The sequence below is a fragment of the Mus caroli genome, unplaced genomic scaffold (genome assembly GCF_978045245.1).
Source record: "Mus caroli unplaced genomic scaffold, Mus_caroli_1 scaffold_9, whole genome shotgun sequence".
Classification (NCBI taxonomy): domain Eukaryota; kingdom Metazoa; phylum Chordata; class Mammalia; order Rodentia; family Muridae; genus Mus; species Mus caroli.
The window spans coordinates 65,396,312-65,416,419 of record NW_028227264.1 but is presented as its reverse complement, the minus strand read 5'-3'; the positions used below and the strand labels follow the sequence as shown (position 1 = coordinate 65,416,419).

Here is a 20,108-nt window from a genome sequence, read left to right as displayed (position 1 = left end):
GAAACATAAGACTTACGAAAAGGAGGTAAGACAAGTACTTACAGACACATTGGCATTGCCCATTTCAGTAGCTGTGTGTTTAGGGGTTTTATATATATATATATATATATATATATATATATATATGCATCTCATTTCAGACCTCCATGAACACTGTTTTAAAAACTGTATCAGGGGAAGCCAGGCATGGTGGCGCACACCTTTAATCCCAGCACTCGGGAGGCAGAGGCAGGCGGATTTCTGAGATCGAGGCCAGCCTGGTCTACAGAGTGAGTTCCAAGAAAGTCAGGGCTATACAGAGAAACCCTGTCTCAAAAAACAAAAACAAAAACAAAAACAAAAACAAAAACAAAAAAAAAAAAAAAAAACTCTAACAGGAGAACTCGTTGAGTTTTTAGCTGAACACAAAAAAACAAATCCAACACACACAGCACAGATGTGAATGGCAGAAAAACAACTTGCCACTTAGTTCACAAAGATGCAACTCAGGTGTCCTAGTTACAGTTTATAATGCTATGACAAATAAAACCACCATAACCAAGACCAACCTGGAGAGGAAAGAATTAATTTCATCTTAAGACTTCTACATGTCTATCAACTAAGAAGCCAGAGTAGGGGAACACAACAGGAAAGATACCTAGAGGCAGAAACTGAAGTAAAGGCCATGCTTACTGGCTTGCTGCCCATGACTTGATCATCTTGTTTTCTTATACACCCCAGGCCCAACTGCCTAGGGGTGGCACCAACTATAGCGTGTTGCTCCCTCTCACATGACTGTCATGAATTTGAACACCTGACCTTAAAAAGGTGTGTGTGCGCGTGCACATGCCCACATATTATATATTTGGATGGGAAAGGAACAATCAGATGGGGGCTTCTAGAGGATCTGGAGTCAATCTCCAATATCCATGTCTGGTGACTCACAAGTGCCCATAGCCCCAGAAAACAGGGATATGACTACGTCCTCTGTCCTATATTGAAACATGCACTCATATACATATATCTACATAGACACACACATAAATAAATCATTTTTTAAACATTAAAAGAAGTAAAATTTATATATATACCATAACTATCGGAAATATACACATCTATTACCAAAATAGCAATGTCTTTAAAACCACAATCAGGGTCTGTGAGATGGCTGAACAGGTAAAGGTGCTTGCTACCAAGTCTGACAATGTGGACAGGTCCTCCCTAGCCCACAGAATACAAAAAGAGAACTATGCCAGGTGTCTTCTGACTTCCACACACGTGATGACATTCATGTACACTTTCACACACATAAATAATGTTCTTTTTAATTGAAAGGTACTAAAACATTTTATAAATTGCTTTTGAAAGAACTGGAGAGACGGCTCAGAAACTGCTCTAAGAAAGAATTAGAGTTCAGTTTCCAGCATCTATATCAAGTAGCTCACACTACCTGCAAGTCCAGGTCCAGGAACAACCTAGGCCTGTCGGCCTCCACAACCAACTCCACACATGCACACACATGACTATAGGAGAATAAACTGCTTTGGCATGAGGTGGGTGGATGGGTCCGACCCCATGGCCATTTGAACTCTGATGGAATCTGTCCTTACCCTGGCACCTTCCTTTTCCAAGGAGAAAATCCTCTGGCGAGCTAGGAGTACATGCCAGCTGAAAACCCTCAAACTGCAAAGGTAGGCTTGAGTATTTACAAATGTTCAGTAAGTTCTATGAGTTCCAGGAGATTATAAATAAACCCTGTGATAGTTCTGGGAAGCCCTCAAGAATAAACAGGATCAGAAGTTAAGTAGACCCTTGTAAAGACACCCTTCAAAGACTACTGCATATGGCAAAACTCATTCCAACGCTATTCTCAATTTTTACCTACATATTTTCTTGCCTTTTTTTTTTTTTTTAAATAAGACTATACCAATTTCTGCAGGTAATTTGTGTCTATAACTTCTATTATGCCTACATGGTATTTAACAGACACTGGATGAATTGAATACATTTTCTACGTTTAAAATGTATTTTAAGACTAACTTCATAGTAACTAAATTAATAAACCAGAATATAAATGACTTATTCATATTATTTGCATGGAGAGTTGGCAGAGATTGCCTGTGGCTGTGGGTGCACATGTACCATGGCATGCGTGTGGAGGTCAGAGGGTACTGTGTGGGGTCCTTCACCACACTGGATCCCGTATCAAATTCACAGTGTTAGGTTTGATGACACGTGTCTTTACATTCTGAACATCTCATAGGCCCCTCTTTTGATTCTCACAATATGGTATCCTTCCTTCCCCCTCCAATAAAGGAAGGAAAGAAGGGAGGAGGGAGGGAAGGAGGGAGGGAGGGAGGAAGAAAAATGATAATCTGTAATCCACAAGGAATGAATCAATGTGCTTAGTTGTTACCAGTATTCTCTGTAGTCATTTAGGAAGATAACTAATCTATTCTTTGTAACCTTATCTTCTTGTTGTTGTTGTTTTTTTGGTTTTTCGAGACAGGGTTTCTCTGTATAGCCCTGGCTGTCCTGGCACTCGCTTTGTAGACCAGGCTGGCCTCGAACTTAGAAATCCGACTGTCTCTGCCTCCCGAGTGCTGGGATTAAAGGCGTGCGCCACCACGCCCGGCTAACCTTATCTTCTTAAAGTGCTTTGCCTTTCTAAGAAAGAGCAGCTCTAAAGGTATAGCTTTAAGAAAGAGCAGCTCTAAAGGTATACTTCAGTTCTATGTCACTATTTACAAGAGGACAGAGCCAACTTATCACTAACAATTCTAATGGTACAAACTCACTAACACTTTAAATGAACTTACCCTAAAGTTTACTTCCTATTTGGGATGTGGCATGTCTAAACATCTTAGTAACCAATATACGTTTGAGGCCATAATCTAAATCAACTTTCCAACGTTTTATCCCAAAGAGCTGTTTTTCTGAATACACAATTATGTAAAAGGATTCTTACTGGACAAAGAATCTAAAATAAATTAATAAACGTTTACATACTAGCCAGAATTGCGTATCTATTAAAGAAAACACACACTAAGAAGTAAGAACCAGATTTTTGTGTTCTGCAACACAAGTGCTCTGGGCTTCAGTATTTACACTCTTCTGGCAAGTTTAAATCAGTAAATTAACATTTTACCAGACTATGCTTGGTCCTTTAACATAAATTAAAGTATAGAAACTTGCGTAACTTTTATCTAGCCAGGCTGCTGTCCACTTACCACTTTACAACTGACACTGATTCACTGTCTATGGTGGTACAGCACTGGGCTTTATTCTTACAAGTCACACAAAGATAACTACATAGAATTCCTAACTTTAAACAATGTACAGTCTATTAAAAGATAGATATGAAAAGATACAATAAAAAGCAAATGAGCTGGTTAATAAAACAGAAGTACAAACATGATTCTATAGAAACACCAAATATAAGATTCAGTCTGGTTGGGTGATCTGGAAGGCTGGGCCAGAAGAAAAGTAGTGGAGAACAAGATAGCCATCATACGGATATTGGAAACTGACCCTTCATCTTTTGACAGAATAGCAAATCCTCTTAATCACTGAGCCATCTTCCTGCACTGTTAAAATTTTTCAACAGAAACAGCATTTTACACTACTGACAAAAATAGTTTTAAGTAGTTCCTTGGAAATTTTTCAGCAAGTAGGAAATGTATTAATACTAATCAGAATCTCACCTTGACTTTAATTCAACCTAAGAAAGGGTAATGATTTCCCTAAAGGTTTTTACTCTTCAACTATGATATTAGGATAATATAGTTTGGTTATTTATGATACTAATTCCTACTACTTTTGAAACTTCATACAACACTCATACCCAAATACAAATATATCATATACATATACATATACATATATCATATACCCAAATACAAATATATCATATGTTTGAACTGAGTTTTAAGTTAAGGTGTAGAAACTGAAACATCATGTTAGTCATTGCTGCGTGATATCTCATCACATTGTGATCCCCGAGACTGTGAACTGGTGTGGCTCAGCCTTAGCATACACCTTTAATCTGAGAGCTAAATAACGTTGGCCTAAGGTCTAGAGAGGGAACAAGTAGCCAGGGAGTGAGCATAAGTAAACAGAAAGGAGGGACACAGGCTGGAAGGTATTTAAGACAGCACAGCCTGCAGAAGGAGAAGGGGCTGGTCCTTCTGGGACTTGGGTGGACTAGGAAGGTCAGCTGGGTGCTTTCTCTGTCTCTCTCAGCATCTGGCACCAGAGTCTTTATTGGTAAAATCGAGTGGCTGGGATTTTTTTTTTAAAGCAAGTCACAGCTTAATTTCCTGTTGTTGTTGATCTATGTTATTAACCCTAACGTATGCATCAAAGCCCTGGCCATCTAGAAACTCACTATGTGGACCAGGCTGGCCTGGAACTCACTGAGCTTCACCCACTGAGATCAAAGGCATGCCAATACACACACCTGGATTAAGTTTTTGCTTTAATACTGGGAGCTGAAACATAATCATTTAATAAACTTGTTTAAGCCCATGGATGAAGTGATTCTTTGCTTTTTGAAAGTTTTCTATCAAAAATATAGTTCATGAAAATCATTTCCATACTTTATTTCCTGTTGAAATGCTTTAATTCAGTTGATGTCATTCCTTGCCTTTGTCCTATCTTCTATCATTTAAATTTTTTCTATCTATATTGAATCCAGGGATATGTGGATATGTACAACTATTCTACTGAGTTACATCCCTAGCCTCTATCTACTTTTAATCATGTGTGCCTTTAAACTGTAAAAGGAATGCTCAAAAATAGATAAAGTAAATTTCTATTTTATATGTAGAAAAGCATTAAAGAGTTAACCAACTAAAATAAGAAAAAATATGTAGGCAAATTACACTTTTAAAAACTTGGAAGGCAAGAGATATGCTCCTTAGTAGAGTGCTTGAGGCCCAGGTTTAATCTCAGTATTAGGAATTTGGGGGTGAAAGTGTCTAACGCGGATCACTCATCACTCTAGATGGCTTTCTAGAATGTGTGCTGGTGTAAATCTCTTAGTGTACCATGTGTGTACAGGCATCCAGAGGTCAGAGGAGATCTTTGGATGCCCTGCAGCTGGAGTTACAGGCACAACTACCCAAAATGGGTGTTGAGAACCAAACTCTGGTCCTCTGGAAAAGTTCAAACTTTTACATCTTTCTGACTGTTTATTAATTTTTAAAGGATTTCCACCATGCTAATATGAGGTTAAAGGAGCCACTGTCTGTTCATCACTTGATAGGCATTTTGCCAAAAAACAGTAACAAGTTATTAAATGTGGCTATTTGCCTAATAACATTTTCTTTTGTTCTTAAAGGATATCATGCTAGCCTAGAACTCACTAGGTAGATGATGCTGATCCAAAATCCCCCATTGTCACCTCCTAAATGGCTGGGATTATACACACATACAACCATACCTAGCTTGACTCACAGAATTTAGTAATCTTGTTTAGTTAGTATGTTTCTTTTTTAAACTCTTTAAATAATGAGAAATGCATTAAAATGTTTTCTTAAACAAACCATTTCCTAACATAAATTAATTTGTCCCACTATTTGAACATGTTATGACTTACAGTGAAGACTGATTAACAAGACCAAGAAGAATCGTGTCCTGCCATATGTCTGTCTGTCTTTCGCTTCAAAGTTTCATTCAACACAGCTGTGCCACACCATACAGACAGCATCTGAATGACTATTTCTCAACTAGTCTATAGCCAAATTTAAGTTTTCACCAAATTGGATAAAACAAACAGTTTATGTACTAAATATACTGAAAAAAAATATTAATTAAACCGAAACACTCTTAAATACAACAGTGCTTTGCAAGTTCTGCTAGGTTTTTCAAGAATATTAAACTATAATTGGCCAAACACATCTAACTTCCATTCAGTGCTCACTCATCTTAGACAAACAACTGAGAACAATAAATAAAACAGGAACAAATCTTACCAGTGCAGGCCACTGAATTTGTCTGCTCTTTGATCCCTGAGTCTGGCTAGGGTCCTTCCTTTTGGCCCAGATTAAGTGATATTCCACCAAGAAAGTTGAAAAATCTTCATAAACTCTAACCCACTCCCGTTTATCCCACTCAAGGTCATCAAATTCCACGTAGACCTATAAAAAAAGAAAACATAAAATTTGAGTATTATACATACAGCAATGATATTAACCCATGAAGCAGAATTAGAAAATACATTAACATTACTATTCATCTTTTTGGCAGAGGTATTGCATAATATGTAGCTCAGAGTGGTCTCAAACTTGTGACCATCCTGGTTTGCCCTCCCAAGTGCTGGAACGTTGTAGAACAAGAACCTTACTCACTTCTATGACATGAAAATGACTCAAATGACTACATGGTAAGAAGAGTGGCTCAAAAATGCTCATCAGCACTTATTAGTCAGTAACGAAATGCTAAGTAACAAGCGTCCAACATTAAATCCTTTACTAACAGTTTCACTGTACATAACCACCACTGAGTTTATCTATAGAGCTTCCCTGATTTGCTACTAGACTATCAAGGAAAATATTCTATAGAATAATATCAAAAACAATGAAAGTGTTGTTTCAAGATTCATCTATGCATTGGTCTATACAAATAATATTGTAACAAAAATTCAAAATCAAAATCTGCTATGATTAGGTTCCTATACTGGCTGGTTTAGGTGTCAACATAAGTTAGAATCATCAGAAAGGGAGGAGTTAAAGTTGAGAAAATGCCTCCATGAGATCCAGCTGTAAGGCATTTTCCCAATTAGTAATCAATGGGGAGGGCCCAGCCCATGGTGTGTGGTGCCATCCCTGGGATGGTGGTCCTGGGTTTTATAAGAAAGGAGGCTGAGTAAGCTATGAGAAGCAAGCCATAAACAGTACCCATCCATGGCTTCTGCATCAGTTCCTGCCCCCAGGGTCCAGTCCTGCTTGAGTTCCTGTCCTGATTTCCTCCAATGATGGACTATGATCTGGAAGTGTAAACCAAATAAACCCTTTTCTTTCAAACTTGCTTTTTGGTCATCGTGTTTCATCAAAACAATAGAAACCCTAACTAAAACGGTCATCAAATATTTCAAATCACGCTAAAGATGTAGCTTAGTCATAGAACACGTAATTAGCTCATCTCTAGCACTGCAAAGGGGAAGAACTGAGGGTACATGTACAGCAATGTAAACTGGCATCTCAACATTTCAATTGTTTTTTCTGGATTCAACCAAAACATTAAAACAATTGAGGTTCGAATGCAGTCCCAATGATATCTGCAACCTATGAGCATAGTTCTCTCATATTACACAGCACGCACTGGTATATAAGGGTAAGAGATTGACAGTGGGTTTGCAATGGACCTTTACAATGACCTTTATTAACCTCGGGTGAAACATGAGAGAGGAATGACAAACAGCATAGTAATCGTTCAATAAGCCTAAGGGAAAAAAGGTCTCGCTGTGTAAGACTTGACTCACCTGGAACTGGCTACACAGACCAGGCTCTTGTCCTCACGTTGGGGTTAAAGGCATGCACCCCACACCTTCCTTTTTTTTTTTTCTTTCATCTAACCTAACAAGGATGAACGGCTCCAGCATTTTATTAACAATTAAGATTCTTGAAATCTGTTTTCTTTTTGAGTATATTTTTTAAATCTACTTCAGAGTGAGTGAGTTTAGTATGAAATTACTTTCTGACATAGTATGACTACTGGACCATAATCAAAAACTTCAGATGACCTAAGTGCTCCAAAAGAAATCTCAGTTAGCAGTGTCTACAGATAGACCTTAGATGAGTTGAGAATGGTTATACTGAATACTGTTCGATCCAAGTACACAAATAATAAGGGTACATTTTAATACCTTGGATAATGATAGAGAACTTAAACATAAAGAGTTGTTCCATTCTGATGGTCTGACTTTTAACTCATCTTTTTCTAAAAAGTTAACCGCATAGAGTGAAGAGATGACTCAGCATGTAAAAGCACTTGCTGCTCTTACAGAGGACCCAGGTTTGATTCCCAGCATCCTTGTGTCAGATCACAATCTTCTGTAACTCCATTTCCAGGGATCAAATACCCTGCTCTGTCCTCCACTGGTACAAAAAGACCTATGTAATGTGCAGAAATACATGCACACAAAAACACCCATAGCCATAAAATGCAGTTTTTAAAAAACATTTTTATGTTCACTATGGTATCTCTGGGCTAATATCAAATATAAAAATATAAGTTAATTTTTAAAGTAGAAGGAAAAAATACAGTTTCATTTAAAACATAAATTAACCTCCATTTTTTGGTTTATAAGTACTAATTGAAGACATATCTATAAACCCTAACAGAAGCTAGTCAGTAACATATGAAGAACACTTTCTAGCTGGGTGGGCCAGTGGGCCGGTCTAACAGAGATTGACATCTGAACAAGTGATAATTTGCAGCAGAAGCTAAACCTGTGACCACGGTGTTGATTTCCAAAGACTTGAGTTGGAATAGGCCATTTCAAACACTAAGTTGTCTTATAATGACTAATATTGACAGCCAACTTGATAGGCTGAGACAACTCTCTTGACACACCTGTTAGGAAACTGAGTGACAAGAGCCACTCTAAATGGAGATGCCAGCATTCCTGTGTCTCTGCTTCTGATGAAGACGCAGTGTAACCTGCACAACTCATTCTGGCTATCCTTCCCCTCCATGGCTGGACCCTCAGTCTAAGAAACAGAATACACCCTTCCTCCCTTTATAGTTGCTTTTGTCAAGAATTTTATTGCAGCAATGAGAAAAGTAATACAAGTACATAGAGCTAAGTAGAAACCACAAAGGAGTAATCTAACAAATAGGCTTAGAACATGTATGGGGAAAACTACAAAATGATAAGGGGGGGGGGGGTCAACATTCAGCGGAATAAACAAAACATCTAAATTCATGAATTAAGAGTTTCAGTTTTGTTATTAAAATCAATTCTACTCAAACTGATTTGGAGATTCAGTATAATTCCAATTACAAACCCATCGGGATTTTCTTTATGTAGATTCTAAAACACAAAAACCATCGTACAAAGAAAATAGAAAAGCCAAAACAATTTCAAAGAAGGAATCAGATTTCTAAAACTACAGGACTCAAAACTGAACACTGGGTTGACAAGATGGCACAGGTGATAAAGGGGCTTGCTGAGTGAGCTGGCAATCTAAGTCCAAACCCTGAACCCTGGAACCCACACAGAGGTAGAAGGAGAGAGCCAACTGCAGATACTGCTCGACACCTGATTACATGCTCCCCGATGTACACGCACACGCATACACACACTGATAATAAAGATTAAAGATGAGAAGAAAGCTGCCATATAAGAATATTGCCAAAAAGATAGACGACAAAAATCAATGAAAAGATGACACAAAATAAATGCAAAAGAAATGAAACCTGGTCTTCATATATGTTTAAATGTCATTCATGTCAAAGGAAAATGGATTAAGTCCCCTCAATAAATACTGATAATCAGACACCCATGTCAGAGACACAACGATGCAACTATCTAACTTGAATCCATACTTCACATCCTATACAAAACTTACTCAATTGCTTAGACTTAGACGTAAGAGTACTAAGTAAAGTATTTTCTAAAGCCAAAATCTTATGACCGCTGGGTAGCAAAATGATTCTTAGAAATAATATTAAGATCATAATCTATGTGAAAAAGGAAATTTCAAATTTAATTTTTACTGTGACAATATTGACATAGTGAAAAGCTATAAACTAAAAAAATTACAAATAATGTATTTAACAAAATATGTGTATAAAGACAGAACTTACAAATCTTTCTCAGAAAAAGAAACTACCAAAAATAAATAAACAAACAGGTGAAAAATCTTTGAACACAGGTGCTTTTCATGATGAAAAGTCAAACTCAAGACTGTAGACCCTCAGATACTGAAGAAAGTGAGCCACTGACAGTCTGCACATGAAAAGAAATGAACTTTAAGTGGAAATAGTGTAAGTTACGTGGAGAGAGAAAGAATTTACAAAGATACAAAATTAAATGACAATAGATATGGTTTTCTGGGAGTTTCAGATAAAAAGAAAACCACTTTTTTTTTTTTTAAAGTTCAAAGCTGTTTTGTTTATAAAGGCAGCCTAGAAAACAGTCGAGATCCTTTGAGAAATGGATAACAATTTTTTTTTTCCTCAGATAAAGTCTTGCTATTTAGCACTGGCTGGCTGTACTTACAATGTAGCTCAGTCTGGACTTGAATTTCTGAAACAGCCTGTGGCTCAGGTTTCTGAGTGCCGGGCTTAGATACACGAACCACCACACTTTAACGCATCTTTCCACAAAAGATACAGGGGCACGGGCACATACTTCAGGGAAGGGTGGGGGGAAAATAACCCGTGTACATACCACCGTTAACTTTCAGAGGTATTTGTATTTTCAGGTTGTGAAAAGTTTTACAGGAAAACAGAATTCAGGAGAAGGTTATCATCCTATTAAAATTAGCCCCAGTAAAGAGGAACTTTGATCTTTATTACTAGCCAACTGCAATGTTTCCATTTTAAAAATAACCACAAAGTCTCCAAGTATAAACTGGTCCTTCACTTAAAATATTTTTAAAAGGCCAGGCGTTGGTGGTGCAGGCCTTTAGTAATAATACCCACACTCAAAAAATTAAAAAGGGTAAAAAAGCTGTACATCTTAGTTTATTATACTAAATTAATGAAAATATATAAAAGGCAACGTACAAAATTTTAACCGTTTAGTATTGAAACATGAACATAATACACTCATTGTCAGCTTCAATAATTACATTTACTTATTTTTATCCATCCATCCATCCATCCGTCAGTCAGTTTTTCAGGACAGGGTTTCTCTGTGTAGCCCTAACTGTCCTGGAACTTACTCTACAGACCGGCTTAGCCTAGAATTCAGAAATCTGCCTGCCTCTTTCTCCCAGGTTTGGGATTAAAGGTGTGCACCACTATGCTCAGTTGTTTCAACAATCTCATTACCAACTGACTCTAAAATCTGTTTATAGTAAGTCAGCATTTACTTTTCCCAGGACGGTCATTCTGAATGCTTTAAGTTCTTCAAAGGTCCACAAATTCCAACATGCCTCTCAAATCTCCCATTGTTTATACATTTCCATGTAATGTTTTCCTGGTGTGATTCTATTATTAAAGAAATCAGGCCATTAGTTCATTAGACTATTCAGTGTGCTTTCTTTAATCATGAACTTCTGTCCTTGTACTTCCTGTAACTTTTTAATACACTCTTAATCAATGTCTTAGGGTTTTACTGCTGTGAACAGACACCATGACCACGCCACATCTTATAAGGACAACATTTAATTGTGTCTGGCTGACAGGTTCAGAGGTTCAGTCCATTATCATCAAGGTGGGAGCCTGGCAGCATCCATGCAAGCATGGTGCAGGAGGAGCTAAGAGTTCTACACCTTGATCTAAAAGCTGCTAGAAGACTGACTTCCAGGCAGCTAGGATGAGGGTCTTATAACCCATACCCACAGTGACACACCCACTCTAACAAGGCCACGCCCCATAACTGTTCCACTTCCTGGGCCAAGCATATTCAAACCACCACATTCTGCTTCCTGGCCCCCATGGGCATGAGTCTATGCGGGCCATACCTTGCCATAGCATAATAAAAAAAGTACATCTACTCCAACTTCCAAAGTCCCCATAGTCTATAGCATCTCAACAATGTTAAAAGTCCAAAGCTCAAGTCTCTGAGATTCATCCAATCAATTTACTGTAATTCTCAAAGCAAAACAAGAAACCAGCTGGGCAAACTCCAAACTCTACATCTGCATGTTTGATGTCAAAGTGGTCTTCAGATTTTTTTTAAAGATTTATTTATTTATTATATGTAAGTACACTGTAGCTGTCTTCAGACACTCCAGAAGAGGGCGTAAAATCTCGTTACGATGGTTGTGAGCCACCATGTGGTTGCTGGGATTTGAACTCAGGACCTTTGGAAGAGCAGTCAGTGTTCTCAACCGCTGAGCCATCTCTCCAGCCTGGTCTTCAGATTTCTGACTCCTTTTTCATCTTTGTTGACTGCAACAAACTTCTTTCACCTGACCTGGTTCTACTCCTTGTTAGTAGCTTTCCACAGTAGGTATCCCACAGCACTGGCACCTTTAACATCTTTGGGTCTCCAAAGCAACTTCAAATTCACAGCTTCTTGTTCCATTGTCAGGGATGCACACGTGATCTGGGCTGGTGTCACTTCTCCTGCTCTGCCCTCTTGAGCACTCTAAGTTCAGGTTGATCCACTCCATTGTTGCTGCTGTTCTTGGTGATCATCCCATGGTACTGGCATCTCCAATATGCTGGGATCTTCTGCTGCAACTAGGCTTCACCTATAGCCTCTCATAGGCTCTCTTCATATTGTCAAGCCTCAACTTCTTTGCATGACCCCTTCAGTCCTGGGCCATTGTACTGGCTGGTTTTGTGTGTCAACTTGACACAGCTGGAGTTATCACAGAGAAAGGAGCTTCAGTTGAGGAAATGCCTCCATGAGATCCAACTGTAAGGCATTTTCTCAATTAGTGATCAAGGGGGAAAGGCCCCTTGTGGGTGGGACCATCCCTGGGCTGGTAGTCTTGGGTTCTATAAGAGAGTAGGCTGAGCAAGCCAGGGGAGGCAAGCCAGTAAAGAACATCCCTCCATGGCCTCTGCATCAGCTCCTGCTTTCTGACCTGCTTGAGTTCCAGTCCTGACTTCCTTTGGTGATGAACAGCAGCATGGAAGTGTAAGCCGAATAAACCCTTTCCTCCCCAACTTGCTTCTTGGTCATGATGTTTGTGCAGGAATAGAAACCCTGACTAAGACAGCCATCAACTGCAACTGAGGCTGCACCTCACCAATGGCCTTCCCTGGCCTCTCACATTGACAAGTCTTAGCTGCTATCCATGACCCATTCATATCTTCAAAACCAGTACCACCTGGGTGATTCTTACACATTACCAAGTCCAGCTGCAGCATGAGGTACAATCTTGGCTATCTCTAGAACACTGCTTCTTTGTGCTCTCAGAACACACTGCCTCAATGATGCTGGTCTCTTCACCGCTAATATCATAGCTCTAGCTAACCAGCATCAATTGCCCCAATAGTTCCTTCTATTTTTGACTCTAGAGCCAAAGGCACATGGCCAAAGCTGCTGAGTTCTGCTGCTTGATGGAAATGGACCCCTCCACCCCCTTACTCTATTACCAGTTTTCCAATTCCATCACTGCCTAAGCTTGGCTGTTCTGGAACCTGCTTTGTAGATAGACCTTGAACTCAGAGATAAGCTTCTTCCAACAAGGCCACACCTAATTCCAACATCTCTAAATAGTGCCACCCCTGGGCCAGGCATATTAATACCACCACAATGAAATTCAGGATTATTAGAGAAAACTACCAAATAAGTAGCATGGTAAGTTTTTGTTTGTTTGTTTTGTTTTGTTTTTTGAGACAGGGTTTCTCTGTATAACCCTGGGTGTCCTGGAACTCACTCTGTAGATCAGGCTGGCCTCCAATTCAGAAATCTGCCTGCCTCTGCCTCCCAAGTGCTGGATTATCAATGCACATACATCCGTAAGTTTGTCAACACTGGCATGTACCTGTAGTTCCACCAGTCCTAGCACATGGGAGACTGAGGCAGGCTAAGGACCACCCAGGAAGATTTTCTATCAACACTCAAGAAAAGCCATAAATTATCTGTACACATGATGTATTTGCGCCAATGATAATTACTATCTAAATCCAATACTTCCCTTAAATCTACAAAATGGCAATATTCTAAGTGTATCGTTCCATCATCATCTACTATTTGGAATATGTCTACTAAGTGAAAATCTTGTTATCATAAAGCTGGTTTCCATAAAGCTACAAAACAAAGATGAATCCTTCATGTTTATGGGCATCACAAAGTCTTTTTTTTAAATATTTATTTATTATATGTAAATACACTGTAGCTGTCTTCAGACTCCAGAAGAGAGAGTCATATCTAATTACGGATGGTTGTGAGCCACCATGTGGTTGCTGGGATTTGAACTCAGGGTCTTCAGAAGAGCAATCAGTGCTCTTAACTGCTGAGCCATCTCTCCAGCCCAATATCCCAAATTCTTGGAATAACGAGTTTTTGTTTGTTGAGACAATCTCTCAGTGTGTGTTGTGTCCCAAGATGACCTAGAACTTTTCTGTAGAGCACCATGCTGCCCTGGAACTCACAGAGCCTTGCTGGCCTCTGGCCTACGCGCTGGGATTCAGAGACATGCCTAGCATGTTTCCACTTCATAGTTTGCATTTAGGCAAAGGATAACTATGAACTTTGAGTACATTATTAAATGACAAATGCTTTTTAAAAACCTACATTTAGGCCGGGCATGGTGGTGCATGCCTTTATTCCCAGCACTTGGGAGGCAGAGGCAGGCGGATCTCTGAGTTCGAGGCCAGCCTGGTCTACAGAGTGAGTTCCAGGACAGCCAGGGCTACACAGAGAAACCCTGTCTCGAAAAACCAAAAAAAATAAAATAAAATAAAAAATAAAAACCTAAATTTAAGCACAAACACACACTTGGATCTATTTACATAAACACAATGAACACAATGACCATATAGCAGAAGAAATATTTTTTTAAACTTTTTTCTTTTTAATTAGATATTTTCTTCATTAACATTTCAAATGCTATCCCAAAAGTCCCCTATACCCTCACCCCACCAGCTCCCCTACCCAACCACTCCCACTTTTTGGCCCTGGCGTTCCTCTGTACTGGGGCATATAAAGTTTGCAAGACCAAGGGGCCTCTCTTCCCAATGATGGCCGACTAGGCCATCTTCTGCTACATATGCAGCTAGAGACACGAGCTCTGGGGGTACTGGTTAGTTCATATTGTTGTTCCTCCTATAGGGTTGCAGACCCCTTCAGCTCCTTGGGTACTTTCTCTAGCTCCTCCATTGGGGGCCCTGTGTTCCATCCAATAGATGACTGTGAGCATCCAGTTCTGTATTTGCCAGGCACTGGCATAGCCTCACAGGAGACAGCTATATCAGGGTCCTTTCAGCAAAATCTTGCTGGCATATGCAATAGTGTCTGTGTTTGGTGGCTGACTATGGGATGGACCCCCGGGTGGGGAGAAATATTCTTTATTGACATTTATACAGTTGAAATACACCATTTGGTACATGAGACACATTTACAACGAAACACTTCTGGGAGGGAAGGGTGAGACAAGGTCTAGCTATGTATGTGCTCCTCACTGCCTGGGACTTGTTTTGTACATCAGGCTGGCGAGTGGGGCCCAGAGCGAGCAGGGGCTGGAGCAAGAGGGAGAAGGGAAGGGGGAAAAAATAAAATTCCCTTTAAAAGTATAAAATATATATAGTAAAAGTTATATCAATATTTACTTTCTAGGGCACCATATATGCAACTAATTTTATAAATATCGGTGGACTGAATAAATGAAGGGATGAATGGGTAAATAAAAAACATGCAGGCACAGGGTGGGGTGAGGCTAGAAATATGGCACACTCACTAGAACATTTACTGCATGCTCAAGCCCCTAAGCTCAGTCCCTAAGACCTCACCCCCCCCCAAAAAAAGTTGGTACAGTTTTCTGTTCTCAAATTTTTAAAGTACATATATTGAAAACTAAAAGCAGGAAAACATAAATAAGAATGCTTATAAATTATTCTCATTTATTTGACTCAGATTCAGAAAGGACACCAAATAGACCCATTTACTAAGTAAATGTAAGAGGATGAATTCAGGAGAAACAAGGCTATTATCACAAAGGAAGATGCTATAGAATTAGCAGATACAGAGAGAATAAACTACTCGCATGAAGCCTGTTTTGTATCTATCTTCTCCACCAAGGAGAATTGAGTAGAAAACTGGAAAAGGTAGAAGAAATATAATTAAAAAGTAAATGAATTCAAGATGAGAAAAGTAAGAAAATATTTAGCCACAAAATTTTAAATTAGTGTTTATCTACAGAACCAAAATAAGCATGAGCCTGAATTAGGCACGTACTTCTAATGTTTTCAATATGACCTCATTCTTTGGAAACAAAGAAAAAAATGTGTCCTATAAAATGGGGGGCTGGGGATGCGATATGCAGGTTTGGTTCCCAGCACCCATGTGGTGGCTCACAACTGTATGGAACTCTAGTTCCAAGGGATCTGATCTGATGCCCTGGACTGGACCCTGCAGGTACTGGACATACATGGTGAACATTCAGAATTGCAGGCAAACTACTCACACATAAAATAAAGTTAAATCTTTTTTTAAAGTGTTATTTTTGAAAGGCAGTCTGAAATCAGTGCTCTTAACCACTGAGCCATCTCTCCAGCCACCCCTCCCTCAATGCCATCTTCTAGAGTCTAGAAGGTTCTTCTAGAGAAGGTTCTCAACCTGTGGGCCATATATCAAATATCCTGTATATTGGGTATTTACATTATAACTCATAACAGAGGCAAAATTACAAAATTATAACAAAATAATTTTATGGTTGGGGGTTATCAGAACATGAAAAACTGTATTAGAGTGTTGCAGCATTAGGAAGGTTGAGAAAAACTCAATCTAGAATATAGACACAAATAAATATTGCATGCACACATACACAAATAAATCCTTCCTAAAGTTTATACTGAGCTAATTGTATCTTATAATTAATGTTAAGTTTTTATTATCAATTGAAATCTTTTGTTTGGGGAAATTAAGGCAAGTATTATCTACAGTTTTAAAGACAAAATATTATGAAAAGACTAAAAATATTTAGGTACAAAATGTCAAGGTATGAGCATATTAATAATATAGTACATGACTAGATGATAAAGATCACACACACAGACTAAAGAACATAACTGACTGGTGGTAGAATCAAAGCAATGGCAGGGGTAGGTTAGTGAAATAAAGTAAGTTAAACTAAGCCCAAAGTTGGGGAATACCAGTACACAAGAGTCTATCACAGAAAAGCCCCCAAAGTTATGACTCTCTGGGGAAGACGTACAGTCAATATAAAAAGTGACCACAGTCTATGTAAGTGACATAGACTGTGTATTTATACACATAGTATTTAGCAATGCCTCTCCACCTCAGGACTGACAGAAGAGAGTTGTTCCTGGAGATGTTTATGAGTAGGTCTCTAGGATAGGAGTAATAGTCAGTCAAGTTGGGGGAAGATGACTGCTGACAGGAGGATTACACGCATTTCTATAGTGAGGTTCAATGGGGACTGTATCTGCACTCTTTACTCAGGTCCTCCTGCTTATACCACAAGCTCTTCACCGGCACTGCCATCTCTCTAAGCCCACCCAACTGGGTTTTCATAACAGAGTGTTCCCCCAATTGCCTTCCTGCTAGCTTAGGGCCTAAGACAAGGTCTTCTTCTTCCATGACTCTTTGTCTATATCCAGTCCTTTAAAGAAATCATCTTCACATGACAATCCTTATTCTGTTAATTCAATAATCTTACATAAAGCAGATGGTCAAAATATGGGTAAGTAATGCTATTCCCCTGACATTTGATTTTCAACAGAGCTTAAGCTGTTTATTCACAATGAACATGCAAGTGTTAATGTAACTTCAAACAATTAAAAAAAAAGTCTTTCCCATTATAAGCTCCTTTCCCATATTCCTTTAGTGTTACAAAGACTATTTCCAGCTGGGTGAAGTGGAACCCATCTATTATCCCTGAAAGTTCAGGGTCATTGTGGGATACATATTAAGTTCCAGAGCAGCCAGTGCTACATAGCAAGATAATCTCTGAGTTAGTGACCTGGCTCATCATGTAAAGGTGATTGCTGCACAGCCTGGCTATCTAAATTCCACCCCCAAATAGCTACATTGTAGAGGGAGGGAAAGAACCTTTTCAGTTGTCCTTCTGCCCTCCACATTCACAAGTGGTATATGCAAGTATGTGAATGCAAACAGTAAGTTTAAGAAAAACATTTTAAGAGTTATTTCTAGTATACTTAGTACACTATGAATGGGGAATCTAGACCATAAACAAGATGGACTGAGAAATGATGCCCAGGTTCAGAAAACATGCCTCTTTCTGAACATATGTACGCCAGGACATTTCTTGCAACAACTAAAAACAACTAATCAGTGGTTGAAGACACTGATGGATTAAAAATCTGAGTAGACTCCTGGGAGCTGGTGGAACTGCGAGAAGCAGAGCATAACTGGAGGAAGTAGGAAACTTGGGGTTTGCCTTCAAAAGTTTTAGCTGGCCCTAGCCCCATCTGGCTATCTTGCACTGCATGGTTGCCATGAAGGGAGAAACCTGGGCCACAGGCTCCATGGACAATTCTAACTCACTTCTGATATCAAACAGCAGAACCAAACAAACTTGGGCTGTCACCTACCTCTAAAATCATAAGCCAAACTAATCTTTCCATCTTTGGATTGGTTCTCTCATCTGTACTCAAAACCAAATGCTGATTAAACAACCTTTTTAATTTATTGTACTTACACACTAAGGTGACATTTAGTTCATGTTTCTCAGTACTGCCCTACCTTTTAATGCCACTACCATAGATGTAATACTAGCTAGCTTATTATGAAACAAAATATAACAGAATAATAAACTGGGTCATATATTCATAAAAGCCAGAAAAGATTCTCCACTATAGCCTTCAGGAAGCATATAATTTCCTGCCAGATTTGGGAATTCTGACCTCTAAAATCCCAGATTCTAAAAACAAATATAGATGACAGTATAGCAGTGCAATTATATATAAAGCTGAGTACTCAGAAAACTCCATGTGTGCTTTGAATATAAAAGGTTCCCTACAGGTTCACGTGCTTGAGTCCTGGGTCCCTAGGAGTGCTGCTGTTTGCGATGGAGACAGAACCTTTAGGAACTGGACCTCGCTGGGACAGCCACAGCACTACTCAAAGGGTAGACTTCTGAGACTTTCCAACAAGCTGGCCTGGTGTTTCCTGTGTGTGGTAAAATGTTATCCACATGCTCTGCCACCCCAGGCTGCTAGCCTCACTCCTACTGTCGTGTCCTCCTACCACAGGCAGATCACAGCAAATCAAAATAAGAAATAGACCCATTTCAGAACCTGTATGTTTTCCAAAATGAGTTTATTGGTACTGTGCATAGATAGCTACAGGTATTATCCATCAGGTATATATCATTAAATTGAATCTACAAAATGTCCTATGTACATATTTTACTATTATGGCTGTTTTAAATTACAATGAAAAAAAAAACAAACAAAAACAGTAAAAAAACAAACAACAACAACAAAAACAGTAAAAATGTAAGCAACCCCAAGTAGAACAAAAAGAATGAGCGCAACATCAGGAATACTTGCAATCAGATGGTCAGACAGTTAAGCAAACAACCAGAAACACCACCTATTTCAAAATAAATTTTCTTAAGGAATAACTTCATATCAACAAAACTGGGGGGAAAACACACACACACACAAAAATCATAGCCTCTGGTAGATAATGAAAACCTTGAGAAAACTAGGCTGGGCCCTGGTGGCAAACTCCTTTCATCCCAGCACTCAGGAGGCAGAGGCAGGAGAATCTTAGTTTGAGGCCAGCCTGGTCTACAGAGCAAGTTTCCAGGAAATCCAAGACTACACAGGGAAACCCTATCTCAAAAAAAAAAAAAACAAAACAAAACAAAACACACTAGCCTCTCTGCTAAATTCTATTGAAAAGCAACTACTTGACATATAAATTTTGGTATCATTATCTACTTTTTGTTTGTACTTTGTATTAGGGATTAAACCTATTCATTTCCTAAATCACATAGCCCTCATTTACTAAAATATTATAGGTAATGCCCATAAACACTAGTATGAAAGAAGAATGGGATAATTATTACCCCACTTATTTTAAAAGAACACAGAGAACTCACATTCACTTGTAAGTAATATGTAATCAGTCTTTTGGTCCATGGTATTTAGTGAAACTGTATTATATGTATTTCATCTTTTCTATTTTAGTTAGCATACTCTTATAAATCCTGGTATTGAATAGGCCTTTAAGTTTTTACTGTTGAAAGGGGGTATATGCACAGGTATACCAACACTGCTAATAGTAATTCCCTACAGTATATAAGCCTGAACACAAAAATGGCTACAAATCTATACTGCAAAAC

At 38.8% G+C, this 20,108-nt stretch overlaps 1 protein-coding gene across 4 annotated transcripts in view; it reads right to left on the bottom strand.

Annotated features, from left to right (window-relative positions):
• Nucleotides 1-20,108, bottom strand: part of Jmjd1c (jumonji domain containing 1C) — a 155,083-nt gene that overhangs the window by 85,320 nt on the left and 49,655 nt on the right. For all 4 annotated transcript variants that reach the window (XM_021173855.3, XM_029482356.2, XM_029482355.2 and 1 more), the window contains exon 2: nucleotides 5,955-6,119. Coding sequence is in view for 2 of the 4 variants with exons in the window: in XM_029482355.2 (XP_029338215.1) it covers nucleotides 5,955-6,119 (165 nt within the window). In the remaining 2 variants the exon portion in view is untranslated. The remainder of the gene's footprint in view (nucleotides 1-5,954; nucleotides 6,120-20,108) is intronic.